At 49.8% G+C, this 24,328-nt stretch overlaps 1 protein-coding gene across 1 annotated transcript; it reads left to right on the forward strand.

Annotated features, from left to right (window-relative positions):
* Positions 1-4,944: 4,944 nt before the first annotated feature.
* Positions 4,945-23,386, forward strand: NTMT2 (N-terminal Xaa-Pro-Lys N-methyltransferase 2). The gene is made up of 4 exons (XM_045838723.1): positions 4,945-5,221; positions 15,684-15,859; positions 21,364-21,613; positions 22,302-23,386. Exons 1-4 carry the CDS (start codon positions 5,068-5,070, stop codon positions 22,571-22,573), a joined length of 852 nt encoding a protein of 283 aa, XP_045694679.1. The 5' UTR covers positions 4,945-5,067; the 3' UTR covers positions 22,574-23,386.
* The last annotated feature ends 942 nt before the right edge of the window (positions 23,387-24,328 follow it).

The following is a 24,328-nucleotide window of genomic DNA, read 5'->3' on the forward strand; positions in this document are numbered from 1 at the left end:
TGAAGTCGCAGTGAGACAGTTACCGTATTCTTCGGACCGTAAGACGCACCTAGGTGTTAGAGGAGGAAAAGAGGGGAAAATTTTTTTTGAAGCAAAAAATGTGGTAAAATATTTAATAACATAAATGACATAATATTTCACCAGTATACATGTAAACAGAACTCAACAGCAGCATTAACAACCATTGTGGATGGTTATTAATTTGTGGGGGGAGGGAAAAGTGTGTCTTATAGTCCAAAAAATACGGGATTATGTGACATCGAGCATGGTTGTATTTTAAAGAAGAAAGTTTGATGTGAACTTGAATATTTTATGATTTCCTCATTTCACATAAATGAGGAACATGAGAAAAGGACCCACGCACATCCCAAACAGGTGTTTTAGGCAGCGACATTATCCCCCTTACTAAAGATGTGACTGCACTTTTTCAGTGTAATGCCTGGGGCGCCAAAGCCGCTCCTGAGAGCCCCTCTCCCCTCAGGGAGCCAGGAAAGCGCCCTCCCAGGGTCACTCCAGCCTTTCCGCCTGTGCAAGCAAATGACTTAACCTCAGAATTATGGCTTCAAATATTTCTCCAGCTGCAAAGGGTCATTCATCTCGAGCACCATTTCCATTCGGTAATGACCGCGAAGCTGAGGCCTGACTGCGGACCTTGAATCTGACCGGTGTGGACGCCCGGCGGACCGGCTTTCCGCGCGCGCCCCACCAGGCGCTGGGAGCACGTGGGGACAGTCACCCCACCCTCCTCTTGTGCTCCGTGTGCGTCCGGAATCATATCGGCTGTAGATGAGCGGGGCTCACCCGGGGACTTCTGCAGCTCGGTTCACAGGGCTACGACGTGCTCCTTGGGTGGGTATTTTACACGGAGCCGGTCTTCCCGCGCGGCTAGCTCACTGCACCGCCCCACGAGCACGCTCCCTGGAGGGCTCCTGTGCTGCTTTTTCCATTCTCACTTCTGCCTCTCTGTCCGCGCTTATTTGTTTTTTAGCAGGGGTTGACTCCTCGCCGAAGGATCCCTCGTGCGAAGACAAAACGACCTGGAGGAACTCAGAGTTTCCGCCTTCTCTCGCCGAAGTCGAATTCCTTCCCTCTGCATTGGTTGTTTTCCTTTCCCGTCCTGAAGCTGGAGACCCGTGGCGGATGCCCGATCCGCACCATAGCCCCACTCACTCCAGTGTGGATATAGCCAAGGGGGCTACGAGGTGGTAGCAAACGGGGCATTTCAGCTGCGAGAGAAAAATTATTCACAGAAGGAGGCAAGTGCAATGGGCCGGAAACCGACGCAAGCTCCGCCGGAGTGAGACGCAGTCGCAAACCCTAAGGTGCCTCGGAGACAGACACAAGCGGACAAAGGCACCTTGTAGAAACCCATCTGTCTTTCATCCCCACGCAGAAACTATGGCCCTGAAAGATAGAAATCTTGAATCACTTAGTAATCCATCTCCAAACAAGTCATTAATGTCCATCGCACAGTGGAAGAAAATTAGTTCTGTAACAGCTGAGATACTTGCCAACATCAATTGCCAAATAAGGACCACTGAGTAGCTGGAGTCAGAGGCTTCTGGCGTCTCTCCTAGGGCCTGCCACCCTGACCTTCACAGCCCGAGAGAGGTTATCCAAACATCGCTACAATGCCGGGGTTAAGAACCTGCCTCCTCTTACACACACTGACGAATACAAGCAACAGAAAAGATCTGTGTTCCTCTCCTGTTGCTTCGTTTTCCCTACAGCAACAGAAAGTTCTGAAGGACAGAGGGATGGGCCCTGAAAGTGCATTTAACTTGAATTTCTTTTCCTTTCAACTCTTAATTAAATGCTTCAAGTACAAACAATCTAAATATGTGGCAAAATTGCCCAAGACACAATGTCACATTGAATCTGACCCGACAAATCTCAGTGAGACATAAGATATTTTCAAGACCTGTAACTCATCAACTATTTTTTTCAAAGATTACAGTGCTAACGAACATGTAGCATGCATTCAACGTGCACCGCGTGCCGGGCACCGTGGTGTTGTGCGCAGAACACACTTAGTCCTCACGCCCAAGAGCACACTTAGTCCTCACACCAGTCGGGAGGCGTGCACTACTGTCATCAGAGAGACCGGGAACTTGTCCAAGTTGTCCATTGTGTGGGGGGTGGAAATGAGTTTCTCGGTCAAATCTTTCAAGTTCCAGTTGAGAGCCTTCCTTCTTAACCTGATTAAACATTCTCACTTAAAGTTTCCTGTTGTTTGATACAAGGGGGACCCCCCAAAACTTCCTCCTTCTGGAAGGCAGGCCCCTTGTAGTACAGGTTCCCCCCGCTAGGTGAGTGTTCTAGGAGCCCATCTGTGTCACTGCACTAGCTGACATTGTTGCGAGAGGCTGTGTTCGACTTCAGTGATTCTTTCTGAAGACCCTTTCGATGCATCTGCCCATTTCATGATGGGTGGTTCACGAGCGCACCTGCCCACACCGTGCTGAGTGCTCAGCAGTGTTTGACTCAGAAGTGGCATGACCCTGTGCCCCACCCTCCCTGTTCACCCAATCTCACCCCAAGTCAATTTTTTGTTTGTTTGTTTCCCTGGATGAAAAAATTCCTCAAAGGGAGACATTTTGCTGACATGGAGAAAATGAAACAAACAAACAAAAAATGGCAGAAGCACTCAAAGCTATCAAAATTGACGAGTTCAAAAACAGTTTTGAGCAGTGGAAAAAACGTCCAGATAGGTGTATTGCATCAGATGGAGAGTGCTTGGAAAGTGATGGAAATTTAAACATGTTAGAATAAAAACACGATTTTTCATAAATAAATTCCAGGGGTTTTGGGGGGTTCCCCCCTCCTATCACCTACTCTATCTCCATACTTACGGGGATCTGTTTAGTAAAAACTAAGAGTCAAGAAGGTATATTTGCATTACATGAGACTCCACGCTGCTGGCGTGGACAGCCAGACTCAGCGGGTGTGAGCGGTGACAGATCGGGATGGTGCGCCCACTCTCCTACGGACACTAGAGGCGGAGACGCACCGCGTACTGGCCGACTCGAGACTGGACCAGGCGCTCACCCATCAACCGCTCGCTTTGGCGAGGGGAGCGTGGGTAGCTCAGACTGCAGTCTGGGCGCTCCTGAAACCTCAGGTACAAGCAGCCTCCCCTGCCCCCAACTAAACAGCTCCCCCTTGAGGTGGATGGAGGGGAAACGGGAAAACAGAAGCCTAGGAAAACAAGTCAGAATCAAGCAAACGGAATCCTTGCGTCCTGTCCCAGCAAAAATTAACACACAGAGTCAACCTAAAGAAAGATCGTGGAAGGAATTATCTCAAAATGTAGCTGCAGGATAGAACACACACTAACGTCCGTGGGTCAGCGACCCCCTAGGTGTGGCCCAGCCTACTCAAGGTCTTCCCTCTCGTTGCCTGAGCAAGGAGGCCCTTCTCCCCGCTCCCTCCCGGCTGTCGGTACAGCTCGGCTCCCCCCCCCCCTCCAGGGCGGCTGCACTAGGGGCCTCATCCCTCGGTGCGTGGGCTGCTCCACAGGGCAGCCCACACAGGCAGGCGGGTGGCTGTCCTCAGAGCAAGCATGCGAGACAGCGGAAGACGGCCGAGGCAGTCTTTGCATGACCTAGTCTCGGAAGTGATGTCCATCACGTCTGCCACATTTTACTGCTGAGAAGAGAGTCCGTGAGGCCAGCGCACATTCAGGAGAGGAGAGTAGCTGAGAGTGAATGAACGTCGGGCAGGACGTGGGGATTTTTTAAGGACCGCCTTAGAGCCGTCTCCTATGATGCGCGCATTTGCATGTGTGGGCGTGTGTGGGGGCGTGGGGTGGCCAGAGGTGGCGCATGGGGTGGGGCCAGTAGAAGCCTGAGCTCTTACGGACTTTCTCCAAAGGAACGCTAAAGAGGTGGTGTGGTGGTATCGCCCTTACAGGGAACAGATGGCAGTCACACATTGAGAATATACGCCAGTTTAACAGAGGGGCTATTTACGAACTGCGGATAAGAGTAAGGAAGTGCAAGGAGCAGTGGATTTCTCCAAGGGCTACACCGGCCTGGCGCATCACAGCCCCGACGCCTGAAGCAGGAATCAGGGCCAGAAGAGAAGGCCCCCAGACAGGAGCTCTGACTTTCCACCTGTGAAGCAGTCAGCTTCTGACATCTCCACGGGGAAGGTGTCGGGAATAAATGGCTGACTGGCTCTCTCCCGGCACCTGCAGGCACCACCCGCTGGGGGAACCCAGCTGGAAGCCAGAGGGCAAGAGGGTCCCCTGATACTGTCAGTACAGCTCAGCCTCCAGGGCACACGGTAACCGGGGGCGGACCTGGAGGGACAGTCAGAAGACACCCGGGGCAGAAACAAAACGTGCACTGAAAGTCACATCACGATGGGCGGAGAGCAAGGAGCGGGCTTCCCCACGAGGTGTTGTCTAGAGCAAGCTGGACGGGAGAGTCCGCTAGCAGAAGGGTATGGAACACCAGAACGGGCTCCCGTATAATCGTGTCCTTGAAGACCCTTCAAAATGGGAAACACACACCCACCTCCACGAGAGGAGTCCGGCGGAATCGTCCTGATGAAAGGGGGGTGGGTGGCTGAGACGACTTTGAAGGGTCCTTGTAACTTGAGGACTCAGTGCTCCAGGAGGAATGGATGAAAATCAGGGAACAGGATCCCTTGCAAAATATTCACAACTCTTTGAAATGGAAATGAGGCCCCTCTGATTCAGGGATCCGAGGAAAGCGAAGGGTCAGGGTGTGAGCAGCGGTGGCAGTGGGGGGCGGAAGCAGGAGGTGCGCTCTTGCCCGGAGGAGGAGGCAGGCTCTGCTCAGCCCCTCTCGTCTTTACTTAGCACCTGCTGGCTTGGAATGGTGTCACCCAAGCAATCAGACGGCTGGAGGTGCCAAGCGCCTGACCTCTGGTGCCGGCTACACCCTCCCCCAACACCTCATGACGGCCCGTCCTGATATAGATGGACAGGGCACTGGTTTAAAATGACAGTCTCAAGTTCATGTGGGAAGAGAAAGCTAGTTCAAAGGAGCAGCCGGGCGAGCCTCCTCTCTCTCGGAATAACATTAGCCCCCCTTCCCCATGGCCCACCTGGGAGCCCACTTCGCCTTTAGGTCCCGCTGGCAGAAGACCGACGATGACCTCTGCCGACACAGCATGTCCTTTGTCCTTCACAAAGCCATTCAAAACGACTTCTTCCAGAGCTATCTGTACCTGCTGGAAAAAATCCCCCTGGGTAAGTGAGGCAGAGCTGCGAGATACGGAAGGGGACCGGACTGCAGGGGCTGTGGGAGGCGGTGGGGCTGCTGGAAGAGCAGCCGGAACAAGGGCACCTCTCAGGCGGGCACGCAAAGAACCCACGGAGGTGTCAGCGCGCTTGAATGTGTCAATGGCATTCCTCGCGGAGGGTGCAAAGACCCAGTGCTGCCAGGCGAGTCGGGTCTCTATTCTGGGACTTCCATGCACCCTCACGCAGAGTAACTTGCTTTTCTGGGTGTTGGTTAACTGAGTATCAGGCTTACAGACACTCAGTTCTGTGTTTAAGAGAAAGGTGGGAACATGGGGCGACTCAAAGGTGAGAGTACAAATGCAGTAATCACATCAACTAAGAGTTAAAAAGAGAGACTGGTAGTGATAGATCACTGTGTCCTAGTGTGTGCACACGTGTGTGAGTGTGCATGCTTCCACAGGCCACATGATCCTTTAACAGACCGTTTAAAGGGAGCAGATTTTTAGTTTGGTCTTTGAACATGAAGAAAAAAAACCTGGGGCAGCCGTGTGTCTCCATTGCAGATATTTCCTCTAGTGTTCAGGGAATGAGACGATAGGGCCATAAAGAGCTTATCTGGTCTGTCTACACCTCTTTCCTCAGTCTCCGTGAAAGTGGTCACTCCGGGGCACTCTCAGCAGCTCTGGAAAGGAAATAACTTCTGATTAGGGAGCAAAGTACCCGCCTTTGATTTATGCCCCCCTGCCCCGCCCCAACCCCGGCGAGAGCAGAAACAGGGTATGGGTCCCAGGCTGTTTTCTCAAGGTTGCCTGAAAGCCCCATTGTGCACGTGGTGTGGCGGGGGTCCAGACGCGAGAGGCACTCCATAGCCTCTGAACTCCACTCGAGAAACCACGTGCCAGCCGTCCGCCACAGCCTCCTTTTATTTAAAAAAAAAAATCGCCATTTCTGAGGCGATTTCCACTTCTGGACATACAAATGCTTCCCTCCCATATTTACGTATTTCTCACACACCCTCACAGCCACGCTATGGGGTGTGTGGAGTGTCATTATTTGTTTCCTCTGCTCCCCAGCCCCTTCTTATTTCTGCAAATGGGGAAGAGAAAATGCCCAGGTGACAAGCTCTGGCCAGTACCCAAGCCAGGGCTCCTTCAGGTACATCACACTGCAGGTAAATGATTGTCTTAAAACACTAACGACAGTGGACGAGGGGCAGAAGACTGCCGCATTTTAAAAATAGTGACTAGAGACAAAAAGAATGACTAGAGACTAGTTTCTCTGAAAGTAGTTAAGAATGAATTGAAGAGTAAGAATAAAACAGCCCTTCCTGAAAATTATTTGGGACAAGTAGAGAATAATTGACATTCGGCCTCGATCTTCTTTTCTCTACCCAGGATAGTCATTTGGATTTTATCTGTATCCATTGGGAATGTGCTGGTGGTTTATCAGTGATTTCCAGCCTTTTAGAAACATTTGCTACTAAAGTCAAACTAGAGGAAAGTCTTCCATGGAGGCCCAGAGGGCAACACAGGGAAAGTGAGGCTTCTCCGCTGTCCCGCTCCAGCCTCCTGGCCTCCTCACTGACCCTGGGGCACTTCTGCGGCGCCCCCGGGGCTCCATAAACACAGCGGGGAAACCGTGAACTGATTCTAAGCCAGAGCGGACCCCGCTTACTTAGCTGGTTTTCCACATCCGGGTCCTGCTCGTTTTCCCCTGCCCTGTGACTCAGCCCAGACAGCGGTCCCTGAGACCAACAGCTCGGGCCCCACCCCAAGTGTCCCTTTGCTTTTGACCACCGAGGGCTATTTTAATCGGCATGGACCAGGCTAGTCTGCGGTGATAAATCAACCCTGAAATCTCAATGGCTGGACATATAAAAGTTTATTTTTTTACTTGGCTACGTCATTCCGACGTGCATTACTGGGCAATGCAGGGGCCGCGTTCCAGGCAGGCCTCCAGGGATCCGGGGTGATGAAGGCTCCACCACCTAAGATGTCACTACTCACCGTGGCAAGGGAAGACAGGCGCTAAGGGGTGCCCACCGGCGCTTGCATCTTTTGCCCCAGGAAGACGTAATTACTCCTGTTGAGAGATCATTGCCCAGAACTAGTCCCGTGCCCCCACCAGCAAGGGTGCTGGGCTGTGAGGGGGGCGCATGCACATTCGGTTGCTAGTACACGTTGATGCTGCGGGGGAAACTGTGGCTTTTTAGAGAGAGAAACACCAGGCACTTCCTCTCCTGGGTCAATTCGGTTCTGATCAGTGCAACAGGCCTCACGGAGCTCAGATCCTCCCACGCACTGGAGAAGACTCAAACCTTAAAAAGACACAGTCTCTGTTCTTCAGGGTTTTATAATCTGGTAATGGAGACACATCTACAAGTAACTTTTTGTTCATCCTCAAAAGCCATAGATTGAGGGTGCAGGGAAGGCAGACTCTCAGCTCTGTGAATACTCAGAAGTTTTGCAGCTTTTTCTCTTCTCATGGCAAAACCTGAAGTACCTCTAATGTGGCCAACGGCATAAGCTCTGGGCGGTGTGGCAAGGAGGCGGCACTTACGACTCATCTGCCAGCGTGCCTGCACCCGGTGAGAAGGCTATCCCAACCCTTGGTTCACTCCCCCAGCCCTGGGGTTTCCTCCAGGAGATTTGCATGTACATTCAGGGACTGCATTTACACGTCGTTTCCTCTGCTGGACTGCAGTTCCCGTGAGAGTAGAGACTCATCTACGCTGTCCTTTTCTATACCTGCGTATTTACCATTTACCGTGGCTCCTGGCACATAGAAAGAACTCAATAAACATCTGTTAAACAAATGAAATGGGCCTTACTAACAACGAATTGCAGGCCACCGAAGTCCTGAGTTCGAACTCTGACAGCGGTGGTGGTAGAGAAGTCACCTCTGTAAGTTACTGAAGTCTCTGAGCATCGCTCTGCTCAAAACTGCAGGTCCGTCGGAAGGATCAAATGCAACTAGTTAGATATGTGAGAGCACTCAATGCTCAATGCATGTCAGTGTTTTCTCCTTCCCTTCCCTTCCCTTCCCCGGAGCCGGGCCCCTCGGAGTCACCATGCAGGCTTCCTCCGGACAGGCGGCCCCAGAGGCGAGGCGCAGGACTCACCGGAGGGGGTTTTGGGCCGCGGTGGGAACAAAGCTCGGCCGGTGGAAGTGCTCCCGCCCTCGCTCCGCTGGGGTGCTTTGGAGTTGGCCTTCCCTCCTTCAGATGGTTTCAAGGCTCCAGAGAAGTGAAAATAAAGCCCTTCTTTTGAAAGGCCGGGGAGCCTGTGTGGCGGAGCCTGCACAGAGCGCTTGTTGTTCGGGGCGATGAGGGGGACGGTGGTGGCTGACCAGACCCTTTGATTCCTCCTCTCCTTCCTTCCTCCTTCCGACGGCCTGCGACAGGCAGCCGGTCTCACAGCAGCACCCTCAGCGGCAGCGACCTTCCGTCATGGGGACGCTCGCTGAAACAGCCCTGGCTCCGGTCTTCCGAAAGAAATGGGAACACGCCCGTTGCCATTCTCAGCATGTTGCCTAGGTGGTCCCTGTTAGTCCTTACACCATCCCCGCTAGGTGCTGCTGCCAGCCCCCACCCCACCGCGTCTCTGAGGAAGGGTGCACAGAGGTGTGAGTGACTCACCGGAGATCACCTGGTCGGGGGGTGGGGGGGTGTTTGCCCCTGGAGTCTGTCTTCTTTAACCACACGATCAAGCTGCCACCTCCCAGTGTCAAGGGCAATGTGAGGACTGGGGGGAAGTGCCCCCAGTTTTAGCCCCTTTTTGATGGGACGGGAATGTCAAACATAGTCTAGGAAGAGCATGGACTTTCTACTGAGGTCAGCAGTGAGGCTGGCCAGTGAGGATGTTCGCACGATCTAGTTGTACCAGCTCACACTCAGCCAGAGGTTCGGAGTGAGCGAGTTTTCTAAAGCTGGCTGCTTGTGACCAGCTGGGAAGGGGCACGGAAAGACAATGTATATGAATCTCCAGTCTGTGTACCAGTGCTCAGAGGAGAGGCCTGCCTACAGACAGCCCAGTCGGAGATGGTCGTGTAAGTAACTCTTCTAGCGCTATCCACAGCATGCTTCTGAATACACAGAAGTCATTGACTATTTACAGATTAAAAACTGAGCAAGAGTCTACTACTCCTGGACATTGTTAAAGGCTTAGTCTGTCATCACCTTTAGAATAATGGTCCCGTGCAATTTAACAGAAGGAGCAAAGGCTTTGTGTTGAAATAGGGATGGGTGAGGACACGGCCACCACACCTGTTTCTACGGGATGCTTTTGTAGCACCACCCCCTCTGGTAGCATTGCTATGTGTAGCGTCAAAAGAGATCACGTGTGAGATGATATAAAAATGCCCAGCACGATGCCTGGCACACAGGTGGTGCCTGCCAATTGTTAGCACCCCCTTCACGTACCCCTTTTTAGGAGAATCGGTCACCGAGGAGGAAATCAAAAACAAGGGTCGCCCACCTGACATCACAGTTCAAAGCCAGAGTGGACGGCAAACATTTCCCATGAGACACTGGGAACTTCCCGAGGAAACCCCGCACGCAGCCACTGGCAGTTTGCAAACGGGTTTCACCCTCCGCACCTCGAGGTGCAGCCGACACGGTTTCAAACGTTTCCTCTTAACCTCCATCCAGCGCAGATGCTGCCGGGTCGTTTTCTTTCTCTCCGAAGAAATGGAGAAGCAGATAAGTCCCCCTTTTATTTAGCAGACGTTCAGACGCAGCGTGAGACAGATGAGACCTGGGTTTGGATTTCAGCAGACGGGGCGGAAACCCCCACTGGGTCACTCCCCGGCTACTCGGTCCTGGGCAAGTTGGCTGATCTCTCAATGCCTTGCTCTCTTCGGTAGATACAGCATTTATAAGACAGATTCAATGAGATACACGTGTTTAGCCTTTGTAGTGCATGCTTGATCAATTACAGTCGCCGATTTTTAATTATTTGGGTGTGCCTAATGAGGACGGTGGAGATTTCACAGACTGTCCGAGCTGGGAGTTGTGTGTGCTTCTGTCGGCTTCCTCCTACAGCCCCTCACTGCTTTGCTGGAGCACGAGAAACACTGGATGATGCCCGTTTGCTCAGCGAACATTGGGAGGGCACTACTCTGTGTCAAGCCTAATAGCATGTGCTGGGGTTACAAAGGGGAGACCCGCCCGTTACTTCGGCGGAATGTGTAGTGACAGACGTCACTGCCGGTGGTGGCCGAGAGAGGCACAGTGGAGGCGCGGCAGCCGCCGAATCAAAGGCCGACTCTTCCCACCTACAGCCTCACCGGGAAGAGTCTCCAGCACCCCTGCCTGCCGGCGGCCTCTTACCCTTTGACGGTGGGTCAGGTACGCCACGCAGGCAGAAGCAGTGGGTCAGGAGACACTGCGCCAGGGGCGGGGGCGAGGCCCGCGGCGGAGCTGGAGTGGACCCTGGCTGGAGGGGCGAATTTCCCCTCCCTTCCCACCTCCGTCCACCTCGTTTGTGTTGAAGCCCGAAAGGAGCTTAGGGAACACTGAGCTAGCCTCAGCTGCAAAGGAGAAAGCGCTCTGAAACTTTGAGGGCGGGCAGCGTGTTGTTTTAGAGACAAGAAACTCCAGACACTTACTACAGCACCCAGGGAACAGGTAAAACCTACGGGGACCCTCGGGACAACCCTGCAGCCCCACAAGGACAACTCCCGAGCACTCTGGCACACCCAGGCCTTCGGATCTCACCAGAAACCTGGATAAAGTCCCACTTTCCACCCTCCCCTGTTGGTGAAAAAATACATATGAGGCTCTTTTTTTTAAGATGCCACATATACGTAAGATATATGTAGAAAGATATCACACATTATCGTCTTTGTCTGTCTGGCTTACTTCACTTAGCACAATGCCCTCAAGGTCCATCATATTGTTGCAAATGGCAGGATCCCCTTCTTTTTAATGGCTAAATAATCTTCCACTGTATCTAGATACGTTTTTCCTTCCTTCCTTCCTTCCTTCCTTCCTTCCTCCATTTTAACCATTACTTCTTTAATGACGAAACTGGGAAATGCTCACCAGAAAATCTTTTTTATGCAAGGCTTTACCTTTCATAAGGGCAGTTCCTCATTGCACTTTTCCTAGAAATGAAAGACTCACTTGACCCAATATTCCGTCTCAAATCATTTCAAAGTCACAGTGTCAGCCTTGCCTGTCTACCCTCTGGAGATCCTGAGATCGATTTCCGGTTGGCAACCAGGTCTAACATCTGCAATAAAGCCCGACATAGTTATTTCCAACCATTAAAAAATAGAAAAGAAGATACTCAGCAATGATCCACACATAGCTACTACCAACATTTTTCTTAGAGAACTCCTGGATCTTTATTCTTCCTTGGGGCGAGTGAACTTGCAGTCTGCTGTTCTTCCTGGACCGAGTGAACCCTGCGAAGGCCTCTGGGAGGCCAGTTCATGAAGCAGGTCGAGAAGTAAGTGCCCTAGAATGTCAAGATCCAAGACGTCTAGTCTCTGTCTCAGGCTGCCCCGAGTTGCCGAGACCTCGCAGTCCCGTAAGAAGAGCCACCAGATGCACCTCTGCGACGACGGGGCAGGCGTGGGTGACGGGTGACCGTATCTGAGCTGGCTGGCACCACAGCAGGAGCGATCAGGAGGGGAGAACCCGGGGCTGGCCACGCCGCCCCATATATCTTTTTAGTGAAACATGCCTGTCAATTAGGTGAAAATGAGGACTCAAGCCCATAACCGTAAAAGCGTGCCTGTTGAGTCTGACCCCTGCTGAGGCTGGCATCCGCTCGTGGTCCGAACGTCGTCGCTGGCAGAACAGTCCGCTCCCGTTTCCAGATTAAGGGTTTTAATGCACTCCGCCGCGGACGAGCTGGCTTAAGCAGGTGATGATGAGCATGGCGGCTGCGCGGCTTTGGGTGGATCAGGGAGGGCACTGAGCGGCGGCCTGCCTGCGGTCCGCGGCGGCATTCCACTCCGGGAAGACGCCCTGAGCTGTGATTTCCCGGCCTGGTTTTCTGAGACGTACGGAGGAATTTGGAATGGCCCTGTAACTGAGCTGGCGACACTTGATTTTTGTCATCCCTGTTGAATTTGTAAGCCTTTATTGAGCCACCTGCGGTGTCCACAACACTTTACCAAGTCCAAGGGGATTAGTGTTGGTTTGGTCGGCGCTTCTCAGCGCTCTTGAGCGTGAGGGCTCTCCTTTCAAAGCTGTGTTTTCTCAGCCAATAGCTAACTGGTGCACAAGATGGCAAAAATCATCTATATATTTGTAAATACTTTAAATAGATTTGTATTTTTTTTAGAAATGTGGCAATAGCCGCCTCTTTTTTTTTAAGATTTTATCTATTTATTTTTAGAGAGGGAAGGGAGGGAGAAAGAGAGAGAAAGAGAAAGATCAATGTGCGGTTGCTGGGGGTCATGGCCTGCAACCCAGGCACGTGCCCTGACTGGGAATCGAACCTGCGACACTTTGGTTCGCAGCCCGCGCTCAATCCACTGAGCTATGCCAGCCAGGGCAAGATTTGTATTTTTAAAGTAACAATCTATGTACAACAGGTAATACATGTGGGAAATGTAGTCAGTAATGTCTTTAGCCTCCAGGAAACAATGTGCGTGGGGACCGGTCCTTGCATCCCTTGCAGCATCCCTTACGGTCGCTCAAGGACCCTGACGTTGGCTCCAACAGCCTGAAGCTGGAAATGACGGATGTAACTCCACAGAGGGAACAAATTACAATAGAACATTTCAATGTAAGTGGTGTTTATTGGATTTTTAGCTTTTAGAATCAAAATTTGGACCTGTGTAATTGTTGTTCCATGCAGAGCCCAGCCGTGCACCAGTACGACCTCACGATCTTGGTGTTACCTGAAGAAAGGTGTTCCTAGTTAGGGTTAAATAGATTCTCTCAACTTCCTTCTGCTCCAACTTAGGTCATATTTTGGGTTGCTTCATATCCCGATTGTAACATTTTTGTGCTGTTGCATATTTTGCTTGGAGCTTTCAACAGTCTTTCATTTTTCGTGGTTGAGATTAAAAATGTATCTTCCGTAGGATATCACTGTCTCCTCTCTTCTTACCTGTCCTGTCTATTGTCCAGAATCCAGTTCGTTATACTTCTTGAAGATATTCTTTCTGAAGCCTATGTTTTCTGTTGTCATACAAACTGATTTCTTTCTAGATCTGATAAATGTCTGTGATTTGGGTATTTCTTTTCATTGGACTGCTGGTTTCATTTCATCTTTCGCCAAATATCTTCTCTTTATTTTAACCTTCATCAGGCTGAAATATATAGCTTCAAGGAACTTCTGAGGAATGAATCCATAGCAGGTAAGTACTCTTTCACATTTGACTGGGGATTCCATTTTAGTTTCAAAGTCATTTTCCCACAGAATATTAATGACACTGCTTCGTTATTCTCCAGTGTTTCTGATATGTGTTACAAACCTGATTCTAGTCCTTTGACCAGAGGGTTGCCCGATGAAATAAGGTGCCAGCTGAATTGGAATTTGAAATAATCACCTGATAAGTGTTTGGTACAAGTATGCATGTCCCCGTGCAATGTGTGATATTTTGAGCATGCTTATATTGCTAAACTGTTCATTGTTTCTCTGAACTAAAAAACTAATTTTGTATCCTATATTTTAATTTGCTGAATCTGGCAACCCTACTCTAAGGTCGAACCACTATTTTTCCTTTAAATATCTTTAGAATCTTCTCATTACTCTTTGCATTTTGAAATTTCCTAAGGATATGCATAAATGTGGCTTTTGCTTAATTATTGTTATTTTTAGTCCATGTTACTCAGTACTTGTTGGATCTTACAATCTCAGCTCCAGGAAATTTCCTTATGTTATTTCTTTAATAATTTTCTTCCCTCCATTTCTCTGTTTTTGAGATTCCTAATCACCTTGATATTGGGCCTCTTGAATTAAGTGATTATAGCTCTAATCTTTTTATTTCTGTTTTCCATATCTTTTTTGTGTTTACATCCTGATAAATGTACTCAATACTATATTCCTAAGTTGCTGGCAATCAAAACTTCAATTTCTAAGAAGACTTTGTTATTCTTTGAATGATCACTTTCTTGGCACCTTGTCTCTGATTCATAGATGTACCAGTTCTCACATCTCTCCAAGGGTATATGAGTTTTTCATTTAGTTTCATTTAAATTCACATCCATTTCCTGGGTTATTTCTATTTCCTTTGGACTCAGTTCTATGTTTTCTCTCAGGTTGCCAGGTCACCCCCATGGTTTTGGAAATCCCTGTTTATTCACGGTTAGGAGCGAAGGGCGGGGTCTGTGATTCTAGGTGATGGAGGCCGTTCCCCTAATTTTCTTAAACAGGAGAGACATACTCCCACCTCCCACCTCCAGGGTCATAGCTGTAACGCCTGTTGCTTTGGGAGGGGGCGTTTGTCCCCTCGCTGGTCAGTATGCAGACAGGGTTTTCATTAACTCTTACTTCCTCCTGCAGCTGCGCGGGGCTGCAAGCTCTTGAGCATTGCTCCGGGTGCCCTCTGCCTCCCCGGAATTCGTTAAGATCACGAGCCCATCAGCGGTCCCCTCTCACTTTCTTCACTGTTATGGGCGGGGTTTATTAAAGCAATTCTTGGGGGGCACTGGGAAGGAGGGGAGGCAAAGGCATGTGTTCAGCCTACAGTCTTGAACCAGAAGTTCCTCCCTTTCATTCAGTTTCTATCATTTCCTCCTGAATGTGCTCTTATGGAAATATTTTACATCTTCAAGGATGCATTTTGGTTTATAAAACACACTTGAATATTTACCCTTCAGAAGTTGGAATGCACATTTTCCTAAAAAAATAAATGCCTTAAAATAATACATCATGTGGTTTCTGAAGTAGTGAAATGACATAGTATAACATACCTAGTCCACTACCTGGAACAAAATAGTTGTTCAACAAATATTATATATCTTTCTATTATTTTATTTTGAAATATAGAGCTTAAGCACATTTTCTACAATATTGGTACTAAGAAGTATTTGGGTATGAGTTGCTTGAAGAAGAGATTAAAAAATAGCTACCCATAATCTACCTTGTGATTAGAAGTAAGGATTAATGATTAGATTCACATAAAAGATTTGGAACTCAAAGATAAAACTCACGGTAAAACTTGTGACATTGTCTATTCTACTATAGCAAACACTACTAAGCTTTTTTAGTATAGTGATAAGCTACGGTTGTATTAAACCATAGGGCATTAAATCATGAAAAATGTCACATGATTATGATTTATACATAGATAGCAGAAGTTCAGAGAGGTTAAGAAATTTCCCCAAGGTTACACAGCAAGCGAGTCATTGAGCCAAGCTCAGATGCAGGTCTTCTGACATCAGACCAGTGTCTGTTCCTTCACAGCCCAAAGTGCAGGCTTCTAGGAGGAAACCAATGTGTGATAAGATTGAATTTGCTCTGTCATATAAATACTAATCATATTAATACTATTTCATTTGCAGTGAAATTGTATGCCTTAACAAGTCAAGTCATCAATGGCGAGATGCAGTTCTATGCCAGAGCCAAACTCTTCTACCGAGAGGTACCAGCTACAGAAGAGGGGATGATGGGAAATTTCATTGAACTGTCCAGCCCGGATATCCAGGCCTCTCAGGAATTTCTTAGGAAATTTGTTGGGGTGAGTTATCCAAACACAGCTTGACGAAGAGGCACAGTTCTTGCCAACGTCGAGCTCACATGCTTCTGTGTGGTTAAGCCGTACTGAAGGCGGGGGGCACGGCCAGGAGTGCGGCCTGAAGGCCTGTTCGAGATGCTCAGAAACTGCACTGGGCATTTCACCTCCTAAGCAGCATCTAATTGCTTGTGCTTCAGGGAAAGGTGAGCCGGCCGTGCTGAGAATACAAGTTGGAGGTTAAGAAGGCATCTGTTTTAGAGTCTCTTAGTAAAGAGTTGACAACCAGGTAATTGATAAGCGGTCACGACATGTAGGATCTTGGGGTGATTTAGTGATTCTCTCCAATAAAAGTTTGATGTGGTAAGGGAACGCATGCTTAGGTTTGGTTTAAAAATGATAGCTATGGCAGAATCCCTTAATAGTATTCTATACACAGTTTCAGACCTTGTCTTGAAAGAATGTGATCCCTTCATAGTCCAATGTCGGGTGCAACTCCTAGGTGTCCTTACTGCGTGTCCCATGGAGTCTGTAGAGAGCAGGGGCCAAAATCTTGGGTTCTAGGATCACAGTTTTTTTTACTTCCTGTATGAGCAACCTTGGGCTTGTTACTTACACGCTCTGAGCCTCCGTCTTCTTACCTCCGACTAGAGCAAAACCATGGAACATGCCTCGGTGGATACATGATGATCAGATGAGATCATACGTGCCATGTGCTGGCCTTGGTGCACATAACTGTCACCCAGTAGGTCTGATTCACTGCCACTAACGATGGTGACAGTCTTACATAAAGCGCATTCGTTGCATTTTAAGGAGTTTCACTTTGTTGTTCGAACAATAAAGCTGCCGTTAGTCCTACTGATGACAGAAAGTCCTGATTGGCAAACAGGTTTTGTTTCAATTCATTATGAAGTTGTCTGTTTGAAATTCAGAGTTGACTTTATTCTGATAAAGAAAACATTGTAAATATCACACATATTTGGGGTTGGGCTGTCCGCCTGCTTGGAAGCATACTGGTAAGCATACCCGCGGTGTTGAGGCGAGGCTCACCTTACAGCCGGGCTCCCCGGAGCACCGAGTGCCTGCGGAGGGAAGACGGGGTCAGCAGGGAGTGCCCGCCGGGACCCGAGTGTCCGGACATCGGCTGCAGCCGTAGGGACTAGGGAGCTGGGGATGAAGGCCATGGCTGTTTATGGGTCAGCTTAACTGGAGTATTTCTAGATCCGTCACCGACTGATCTCACGGGGTGCTGTTTCTGAGACGGTCAGTCCCTTTGCCAAGCCCTTTAGAACCATCTTCCATGTACTCTTCACCATTCCGGGAGGTCAGTCCTAGTATCTCCTCTTGTCCACAGTTGTGGAAACTGAGGCTCGGGGAGGTTAAGTACGTTGCCAAGGCCACACAGCTGGGAAGAGACAGAGCTGGAGCCTGAGCCCAGACAGGTCTGTCTGACACCAAACTCCCTGCTCTGAACCATGACATACTTTTTTCCATTTGCTTCATGAAGAAAAAAAAATCCTGCTTTTTTATTTTTTTTTAAGTGGACCACAGACCTCGACTCTCCTCCAGTCTGGCGGAGAGCAGTGCCCCCTGCTCGCCCGGTGGCGAGGCTGACTTTGATCCCCTGCATTGCAGGGGCTTAGTCAGTAATCCAGCTGTCTTGTCGCTCCGCGCGGAATGCCCCGCCGGCCGCAGGGGTGCCGGCCAGCCGGAGCCCGTCCTCACGCCCACGGGCCTGGGAGAGGAAACGGCCTTGCGCTTGCACGTTTATGTTGGAAAGCGTGGGCTGCCCTTTTGAAGCAGATATGATGAGTCCTTCTGAGCAGACAAAACTCATTGTGAAGCTGTGACCGCTGAGTACAAACACGGTCTTTTTGAAAGAACGATATTTCCGCACTCTGACCTTAATAATCTGCTAAGTGAGCATCCAGGTCAAGATCCAAGGGTCACGAGAACACGAGGATCGTGCTCAATCCTCGCGTCAACCAGGAAAGGGCGGATAGTTTGGTTTAAAGTTTGGCTTCAACACTTAGTGACATGGGATGGAGGGAAATGGTGTTTAAACTTGTTATAAAGAGGTTTACTTTAGCAAATAAATGGTATTAAGATGATGATGTCCATGGCACAGCTGATAACTTTCCCCCATTTTAGCTTTCTGGTGGGGAGGGGTAGCAATTTGTGAAGAGTTATCAGTATTTGACGGCATTTCTCTTTTGCTGTTTCTCAGATTGCACAACTAGGAACCTTGGGTCTAGCTTGTTACATACATTTCCTGATTTTTATACAGTCGCCTTCAACACTTCCATCTTAGTTTTAAACTCCACCGGGTGAACCTGAAATAATGTTCTTCAGAAAACAAAGTACTTGGCAGACTCAAAACTAAAGTAAAAGTTCCTAAGAGCATTTTAATGAGCATAACCAACGAAGATGAAAATAACAGAACCTCCTGCTTGGAAGTCACACGGCGTATGTGGTTCTGGCACGTTCGCGGAAGGGCCTTAGATCCCGGTGCAACCACAGCTCCGGACAGGCACGGCGTCCACGAGGCGGTGCTGCCGTCCCTGAGGCCGGTCTTTAAATACCCCTCCCGGAGGGGCTGCGTGAAGACGAGAGACGGAGAGAGAGACGTAGTGCCATCGTGCGGGGGGGCGGTTCCAGGCACGGAAGGGAGAGAGAGGCGAGAGGCTGGGGGGACACAGCATCTGCGTGGGAGGCGTCTTCTTCTGTCTGCAAATAACCATCGTTTCGAGAGCAAGTGTAGTCAAATATCACACGTCTAAACTGGGGAAGAATACAAATCAGAGGGAGGGACTTTTTCCAGGGAGTTCTGTCTCAGGCACCTCACTTCTCTGGGGCTCGGTTTCTTTGCCCAAATCAGTAGGAGAGTTGGGCGAGAGTGGTTAGAAAGCTCCGGGGTTGTGAGAAGGAGACCCTTCGAGGGCTTATCGGGACAACCGCAGGAAGGCTGAGTGTGGGCGGCCTGCCCCCACTTCAACCGGAGAAGCTTCGGCTGTATCGGTCCGCTGGGGAAAAGGAGCACAGCTGGTAGAGTCTTCCTGGACGCCTCCGCCTGTTGTTCCCGGGTCTCCCTGCCTCACTGTCCACAGTTCTGCATCCAAGACCGCTCGCCGCAGTGATGTGAGCCGCATGATCCACACCGCCTGCAGGGCTGGTCGTGATCAGAAAAGTTTGTGATGATGATCTCTGACGGAGCACACAGATTTCTTCTAGGCCTTTTCAGCGGTTCACAGTAATGTCCCTGTTCTGCCCCCATCCTGTCTATGTTATGCGGTTACTTGGAAGGGGCTTCCTTTACAGCCCTCCCAGCATAAGCCTTGGGCCGAGGCCTCTCTTCTGCATTAGCTTAGTTGGAGTTAGAATGTCCGAATGAGGGAGGTGGTACCATGTAAGTAGGAATGACAAACAAATGGCCCCTGTATTACCATGTCCCCTGCCCATACTCAGGGCACACATCACTAATCAATCCTCCACCTCTTTCCTGTTGAGTTCGAATGAAGCCTTAGAATTCCTTGCAACGCAGCGTTAGCCAGATGCTCCCTAGGAAACCAGAGTTGGCACTGGAGGTGACAACTCTCAGAAACGAACTGGCTGGCCTTTGAGTCACACAGCTCCCCGTTCAGATTTAAGTTCTGCCATTAACTGTGTGGCATTAGAAATCACAGTTTCCTCACCTCCATATTGGGGAATGATCGTTATCTTCTGGAACTGTTTTGATTATTGTAGTTATTGTAGATGCCAAAAGCTTGCTATATATAAGCATTCAATAAATCCTGGATATTATCATCCCATTTGTAGAGAAGGTACAATTGCTTCACTTTTTCCTCCTTGTACTTTTCTTGCTATGAGGAAGGCCTTCTGGGTGGACTGGAAAGCACATTTCTGATCTTTACTTCTGCTCAAACTCTACCTTGTGATTCTTAGCTGAATGTTTTTAGTTTCTGAGAAATCAAGAGTAGGCTTTTTCCTTAAGATCTTTACTGGCAACTTCAAGAATCTTGTTACTAAAATTTCTGAGATAAAACCTATTCAACAGCCATCCCAATTATAACCAAATCAATTAGACCGGTGGAATCTTTGGGCTATGGATGGATTTGTACAGATATCTCAGAGATTCAGCCCATCATGTATATGTACATATTTGTATATATTACTTTTTTAAAAAACAGATTTTATTTGTTTATTTTAGACAGAGGAGGAGGGAGGGAGAAAGAGAGGGAGAGAAACATCAATGTGTGGTTGCCTCTCGCACGCCCCTCTACTGGGGACCTGACCTGGCTGTGCCACCCAGGCATGGGCCCTGACTGGGAATTGAACCAGTGACCCTTTGTTTCTTAGGACGGTGCTCAATCGGCTGAGCCACACCAGCCAGGGCTGTAAATACTACTTTATAGAAGCAAGTTGCAGAAAGTTTATATTGGTTGGTTTCCCCTTCCTTCACCATCTATCGGTCCTTCGCCCCTGTAAATTTGATGCATAGACATACTTAAAAAATTCAGAGGCTGCCCTGGCTGGAGTAGCTCAGTGGATTGAGTGGGGGCTGTGAACCAAAGCATCACAGGTTCGATTCCCAGTCAGGGCACATGCCTGGGTTGCAGGCCACGGCCCCCAGCAACCGCACATTGATGTTTCTCTCTCTCCCTCTTTCTCCCTCCCTTCCCTCTCTAAAAATAAATAAATAAAATCTTTAAAAAAAAATTCAGAGGTTTTTGTGCCCAGTGGATCACGAGGTTTCTGGTACAAAAGCAGAAAACAATTTCCAGCATGAAAGATGCAGGGGATTTTGCTGCAACCGCCTTTGCCCCACCTGAATGTGCCGTGCGCCGTCGGGGCAGGTCTGCTGGAGAACCCGGGCAGGAGCACGAGGCGGTTAGCGTTCCCTCAGCGTGGGTCCCCAGAATCCGCCCCCCCTCCCCCATACTGGGAGAGTAGACGCTTCAGAGAACCCCAAGTCCGTTTTGGAAAAAACTGAAATTTCAAGTCTACCACCTGGATTGAAACGTGTTCACGGAATGAGTTTGAAAAGCGCACCTGAAACTCAGAGGGGCTGTGACTGCCTCTCTGTTCAAGATAAAGCACTAAGCTGCAACGCAGGTCTGTGTAGCTGGGGGTCTGACCCGAAATGACAGTCCACGAAGTTCTGTCTTCATAGGGTTTTCAGTGACCTATTTCTTCCGAGGAAATGACCAACTTTTTAAACCCAAGGCATGATTTTCTAAAATCCTACTTTGAAATTCTTTTAAAGACCTGTGTTTCGATCATATCAAGAAAGCAAACGCTGGAAATGTTTGTGTGTTTTCTGAAAAGGTACTCAAGTGTTCTATAACCTGGCTATGGTAGTTTGTGCCTCTGCGCACTTGTCCGGACTCATTGAATAAACCCTCTTAACATAGTGCATCTTACTACTACATGAGACTGGCCTAAATAAAGTTGACGTGGAGAGGTAACTGGGGTGTCCAAGACTCAGAGTGGGTGTCTGTGCCTTTGCGCAGGGGCCCGGGAGAGCTGGGACGGACTGCGCCCTGGACTGCGGCTCTGGGATAGGAAGGGTCAGCAAGCACGTCCTGCTGCCGGTTTTCAACAGCGTGGAGCTGGTGGACATGATGGAGTCCTTCCTCCTCGAGGCCCAGAACTACCTGCAGGTCGATGGGGACAAGGTGGAAAACTACCACTGCTACGGCCTGCAGGAGTTCACGCCCCCGCCGGGGAGATACGACGTCATCTGGATCCAGTGGGTGTCCGGTCAGTCCCCCACGGCCCTCTCCCTCCCCACAAAAAAGACAACACCCGACTCCTTCGAGGTTTGGAGGAGAGGGAGCAAGGTTGTAGCTGTAGCTGCGCCTAGAGCGGTTAGCTGGCTTCAGGTGGCATGGGGACTGCTAGAGAGCTCTGGTCCTTCTGATTTCGCCCCTAGCATCCTTTGTGCAGCCTGACAACTCCCGTCCATAGGGAGGGAATGTCTTGGGACCAACCCAAATCTTAGAAGAAACCTAAATACTTGAAAAACTTTAAAATGTATGGCCAAAAAAGTTTATTCCCACTTATTGGCAAAACTAGACTTTCTTAGATTGAATTCCTTAGGAAATGAGACAATAGTGAATTAGATTTTGTCCTGTGTGTGTGTCAGAGACACAGGTGAGTGACAGAGTCAGGTTGGAGAGGACCCATGGGGATGGGCAATAGTTCAGCTCCTGCCCAGGAGGTAGAGAGAGCAGGTAGTGTAACATCTACTTTATAAGCAGGGCACTGAGCCCCTCAAAGAGGATAACTCTCCCCTTATCTAAATTCTCAAAGCCTCTTGCAACAAAAACAATCCAGGCTATTAGAAAATGCATGAATGAGCGAAACGGTCTCCTGGTCCTTTCCTGCTCACCTTCTCTCCCACCCACCGTTTCCTCCCCTTTCCCCCTCAACCCGGCCTCATCTGCAGGGTACCTGACCGATAGAGACCTTCTCGCCTTTCTCTCCCGGTGCCGAGAGGGCCTGAAAGAGCGCGGCGTCATCATACTGAAGGACAACGTGGCCCGCGAGGGCTGCGTGTTCGACGCCTCGGACAGCAGCGTGACGCGGGACACGCACATCCTCGGCAGCCTCATCCGGGAGAGTGGGCTGGTGGTGCTGGGCCAGGAGAAGCAGGACGGCTTCCCAGAGCAGTGCATGCCCGTGTGGATGTTCGCCCTGCGCGGCGACGCGTGCCGCTGACCCGCGGCGCAGGCGGGGGCTGAGAGGCGCGGCGGTGCTCCGGGACGCGGGAGCTCCCCTCCGGGGCGCACCGTCGTCCACGGAGGGACGGCGAGAAGGGACGCAATGCGTGTGTGGAAACGACGGGTGACGTCGTATGTACCACTTCCACTCATTAAAGAAGTCCATGCAAACGCTCTGGATTGTCCGAAAGATAAGTGAAGCGAAACATCGGGGAAAAAATGCCGGCTGTGTACCGAAACTGTACGCGTGTGTGCCCAGGAACAGGCGAGGGAGCCACCCGGCCTCGGGCCCTGAAGACGCGCGAGGCAGAGGACGCACTGAGGTCTGACCCCTTCTCTGCCCGCCCTCGGGCCGGTGCGCTGCACGGCCTTCCTCTTCCTGCGGCCACTGCTCTAAAACCGCCCCCTCCCCCGGTACGAAAACACCAAAGGGCTCTTATGAAAACGAGCCCATTACTTGTCTTTAGTCTCTCTCTGGACAGAAAAGTACATGGTTTCCCTTTCTGTTTTGGGTCAGTTCCCCGCCCAGGGATGTCCTACGCAGGGAATCTGCTGACCGAAGGCTGCATTTCTGCGGTGGGGAAGGGGCTCCACTTTCAGGAGAAAGCGTCGTTGCCTTGAACTTGCAGCTGTGCGCATGCAAGTAAGTGTCACTGGTGATGCAGTTTTAGCCAGTGGCTCCCGGCGCTGCTTGCCTCCTTGCAGGGCCCCTGGTTCCCTGGCTGGTGTGGATGCACACGGGACAGAAAAGCGAAATGATAAACCTGAAACGTGAACTAGCGGGATTAATGTAAGGCACTGGGTAGCTAAAAGTAATAAAAAATCTTCCACAACCAAGTGTAATGTAACGTGTTGTCTTTACAACACTCCCCTATCTTCATGCCGAAGCATACGCTTGTGTTCCGATCGATGCGTAGGTTTGCTATTTGGATGTACAATGGGTCCTCTACGGGGTGCAAGGAATCAGTTTACACACAGAAGGTGTATGGCATGGATGTGCTATCGCCATAAAAATCCCGTCGGCATGGCATAGCTCTAGCTTAGGAGGAAGACGAGCGTTATAGAACATTTACTACGTCATTAATGCTGTTACAGCATTACCTCGGTAGTTTCACTTTCGTCCTGGAAAGCTGTGCCACGTACTCTGCCCCGGCACCCACCGTCCGCACTCACCACACTCTAGGGGAACGTAGCAGGATGTGAGGGGGAACCTTTAGTGAACGAGCCAGGGCAGAGCTAAGTCAAACGGTGAACCACACCAAACGGACTGAGTGTGGCGAACAAGGGCACGCTAGTTTCAATCCGCTGTGTATTGGAGCAACTTAGACAAATCTTTTTAGGCCCATCCAGGAATTTTCTTTTTCTTTATACCAGTGCCCTCAATTCTCTAACCTCTCGACTTTCTGCTTTGCCAATACTCAGATACTGATGGACACAATTATCGATTTCCTCTGCTCCTGGGCTCCCGAGCTTATGGAAGAAGTAACCTAATTGTCCTGCGGATACGGATATACGACCTTCAACTTGGTCGAGTCTTTGAGGTTGACCAGCAGTCCCTCTCCTCATCCTAAGTCAAGTCACTTTTATTCTCCTTAGACGTTTTCCATATTTTTATTGCTCCTCCCAATTCCCAACTCTATATCTGTCCTTAATTCAATTGAGAAAGTAGATGTTGGGGAGTAAATTATATCTGCATCTTCTTCTCTTTATACTCTTTTTTCTTCTTTTACAAATTTTTTTTACTGTTGTTCAA

This window comes from Phyllostomus hastatus, unplaced genomic scaffold, assembly GCF_019186645.2.
Source record: "Phyllostomus hastatus isolate PE091 unplaced genomic scaffold, TTU_PhHast_1.1 phas_contig_283, whole genome shotgun sequence".
Lineage (NCBI taxonomy): Eukaryota > Metazoa > Chordata > Mammalia > Chiroptera > Phyllostomidae > Phyllostomus > Phyllostomus hastatus.